A 3641-nucleotide genomic window follows, 5' to 3' on the forward strand; every position below is an offset into this window, starting at 1 on the left:
CTGCTGTCTTTCTAGGCGAACTGACACGAACTAATAGAAATCCTACAAATAATTTCTCTAATGAATGAAGTTATAGTTAATAATGTATATAATTATAGAATCATAGAATTGTTTAGGTTGGAGAAGACCTTTATGATACATTTGGGAGACCTTATCACACTGTACAGTTACCTGAAAGGAGGTTGTAGTGAGGTGGGTGTTGGTCTCTTCTCCCAGGTTACTAGTAATAGAAGGAGAGGAAATGGGCTTAAGCTGAGCCAGGGGAGGTTTAGTTTAGATATTTGGAAGAATTTCCTTACTGAGAGAGTGGTGAGACATTGGAATGGATCACCCAGGGAGGTGGTGGAGTCACCATCCCCGGAGGTGTTCAAAAATCATGCAGACAAGGTACTTCGGGACATGGTTTAGTGGTCATGGTAGTGTTGAATCAGTGGTTGGACTTGATGATCCTAGTTCCGACCTTAATGATTCTGTGATTCTATAATAACACACCTCCCATTTCTAGAAGCTCTAGCTTCTATTTGCTTCTTAAAAATTCAGCCATGTAGCACAGAGGTAACTTCACTAAGCTACATATAGTGAATCCCAGTTACTATTCCAGTGGCTTGAAAAGAACTGGAGAAGGACAAGGTCCTGTGTGTGCCATGGGAAGCTTCTCACATCTTGGTGAGGTGGAGCTCTGTGCATGGCTGGTGGGGATCCTGCAAGTGCAGTGTAGTGTTCCCAGAGCTTGAGCCAGGAGAAAATTGCTGTTGAACCAAAGTTCAGCTCCAAAGAGATTTATCCCTATGGCTTCCAAGGGCACAAGAGTATGGTTCGGGTCCAGACAGTGGGGGCTAGCAGTGACGATTTGATACCCTTGAGGAGAAGAGTGCCCTGCAGATGTTTGCAGGAGAAACGTTTATTTGCTAATCCACAAGAGAAAAAAAAATGTTGTCTAGCAGAAATTAGAAGAAAAGAATATCAGGGTATTGTCCTGAGGGATTAAAGCAGAGGACATGACAGGTTTTGTGACAAACAACTTGAAATGCATGGCATTACCTCATCATTTTCTATGCATCTGTAAGATTAGCAAACCACCTCCTGTGTGCATCTTCAGTCCTGCCAGAGGTCCCTACCCCTGCTTGCAGAGAGTTGTTGCTCCGGGAGCTCTGTCAGTAAGCACTTGACTTTTCAACAGACTCATGCTTCCTTTGTTGTCTGTTGTTTGCAGAGATGGTTGTATCAAAGCTGTGGGCCAGGCGGATGTTATTCGTGAGCAGTTTTCAGGAGCAACATTTGAAAGAGTAATTGACTGCTCTGGGAAATGTGTGTTACCAGGTAGGTGTATTTTTCCATTGTGATACAGTGCCAAATTGGTGGCAAGTGCCTAGAGACAAAGTAAATTTCTGTTAAACATCCTTCTGTCCTTTTTCCTCTGAGTTCAGTCCTGGTTTGAGAACATCTTGTGCAGAGTATCTTGGAGGTAGAGTATGGTAGCTTCCTCACTGGGAGTGCTGCAAAGACAAAACAGCACTCAGGATGCTTTTTTGGGCTTCTTGGTGGACCTCTGTCCCCTCTGGGTTCATCGTACATCTGTTGCTCTGTATCGCAGATCACAATGGTAACATTGATGGCCTGCCAAGTGACTTTTCAGAGTTACCTCTATTTTCTCTACCATTTCCACCCACCAGCTGTTCAGCTGTGGCGCTCAGTCTCTCTGCCCTGCCTACAGCTGGTTGGAGGCAAAAGGGCAGCGCAGGGTTTTAAGTCACATACTCTGCAGCTTTACCTGGCAAAAAAGTAAACATGGGCATGTTAAACTTTACAAGTGGTGTTAGCACATGAGCTGTCTGACCCCTGTTTCATTTGCAATGTCCTTGAGCCTTCAGTAGCGTTGGTTTCACAGCTCCTCAGAAAAGCCCCCACTGGAGTATGTGGGCTTTTGCTAGAGGAAGTGCTACTGTACTAAGCACTTTGCTTTCTATAAAAACAGACTAACAAACAACAGTCTAACAAACTCTTTCAATGTTTGTAATTTATAACTTCTTCCACAGTTTGAAAACGTAATCAAAACAACCTGAGAAACCAGTAACTGATGCATTTTCCTATAGATGTTTGGCATAAGGTGTCAGCCAGTACACCTAAAAAATTTGAAAGAAAATTAATAGCCTTTAACGAAAACCCTAGATTTTTGGCTGGTTGGATTTTGCTTTTTCTCTAACCAGCAAGGTTTACAGGGAATCTTTTGCTGTCCATTTAGTTTGCTTGTATGTTCATAACCTTTTTATCTTACACAGTGAAATAATCTGAGTATACATTTACTTTGTTTTCTTTAGGTCTGGTAGATGCACATACACACCCAGTGTGGGCTGGTGATAGGGTACATGAGTTTGCAATGAAGGTAATGACATACAGAGCTGGATTTTTCTTCCTCTTTTTATGCATAACTATTTCTACTTTCTAATGACTCCCATTTTACACCTGTAGAAAAATATGTCATTTCTGTCAGATAATCTGAAGGAGAAGGGATGATGATTGATTTTTGAATACTGGTAGGCTGAGAGGGGAGTGTAGCTGCAGCCTTTGCAGCCAGCCTTGACGTATTTTTGCATTAACTAAAGGAATACAGAAGTGCTGCCTTCTATTACCGTCTAAATCTTGACATTTTTTCTCCCTTTTTTTCCCATGTAAATTAATTTTTGAGCTAGGGATAGGTTTTCCTCTTGGATTTAGGGGGAAGCAATCTTCAGAGTAATTCTTTTTGTGCTGCTTCTTATGTTTTTTTCATTTAAGGGGAGAGAACAGGAGGGTAAGGGAGGAAGAATTAATGAGGATTTTCCCTCCCTATTCTTCTCACTCTGAAGAGACCTCAAGGCACTTTCCAGAATCTCTTGGATAGAAAATCTGCATTTAATAGCTAATTGTATGGGGGTTGTGGGGGGTGGTGGGGTGTGTTTATTTTTCTTCCCTAAGCTGGCAGGTGCATCCTATATGGAGATCCATCAGGCTGGGGGAGGAATACATTTTACTGTAGAGCACACTCGGAAGGCCACGGAAGAAGAGCTGTTCAACAGCTTCAGACACCGCCTGGAACGCATGTGCAGAGCAGGGTCTACGCTGGTGGAGTGCAAGAGTGGGTATGGCTTGAACTTGGAAGCAGAGCTCAAAATGCTCAGGGTGATAGAACGCGCCAAGCAATCCATGGATATTGGCATTTCTTCAACCTACTGTGGAGCTCATTCTGTGCCGAGGTAATACGGCCTCATTTTGCTTGCTGTTCTCAAGTATTAGTGCTTTGTATTGAAAACTGGATGTTATTTTCACAAAGTTTTCTTCTGCCCAGCCCTCCTAAAAGATATTTGAAACAACAGCCAGTATAATTAGGAAGAGACAAGAGGTCAATTCATGGCTCTAGGGCTGGTGTCACCAACAGGGGTTTGGTTTTTATAATCACGGCTCGGTTTACATGGGACCAGAGCTGCAAACAAAAAATGGGACCCATTTGTCCCTGAGGGGGTAAAGGATCCTGGGGCAGAAATTGGCAGGGCTCATTGATAGGGCTTTAAACTAGATTCGAAGGGGGGAGGGGTTAATAGTCTCCTGCTGGCTGGTAATAATCAGTGGGGCAGCTCGCCAGAGAGATGGAGAGGTAGTAAGGG

General features: G+C 43.2%; 1 protein-coding gene across 1 annotated transcript; it reads left to right on the top strand.

Annotated features, from left to right (window-relative positions):
- Nucleotides 1–1180: 1180 nt before the first annotated feature.
- On the top strand, nt 1181–3233 carry LOC103781575 (probable imidazolonepropionase; the record flags this gene model as incomplete). The annotated part of the gene is made up of 3 exons (XM_008949300.1): nt 1181–1320; nt 2319–2383; nt 2956–3233. Coding segments are annotated over 3 exons (483 nt in total), but the record flags the coding sequence as incomplete, so codon positions are not given.
- Nucleotides 3234–3641: the final 408 nt, after the last annotated feature.

The sequence above is a fragment of the Merops nubicus genome, unplaced genomic scaffold (genome assembly GCF_000691845.1).
Source record: "Merops nubicus isolate BGI_N331 unplaced genomic scaffold, ASM69184v1 scaffold48991, whole genome shotgun sequence".
Taxonomy (NCBI): Eukaryota; Metazoa; Chordata; class Aves; order Coraciiformes; family Meropidae; genus Merops; species Merops nubicus.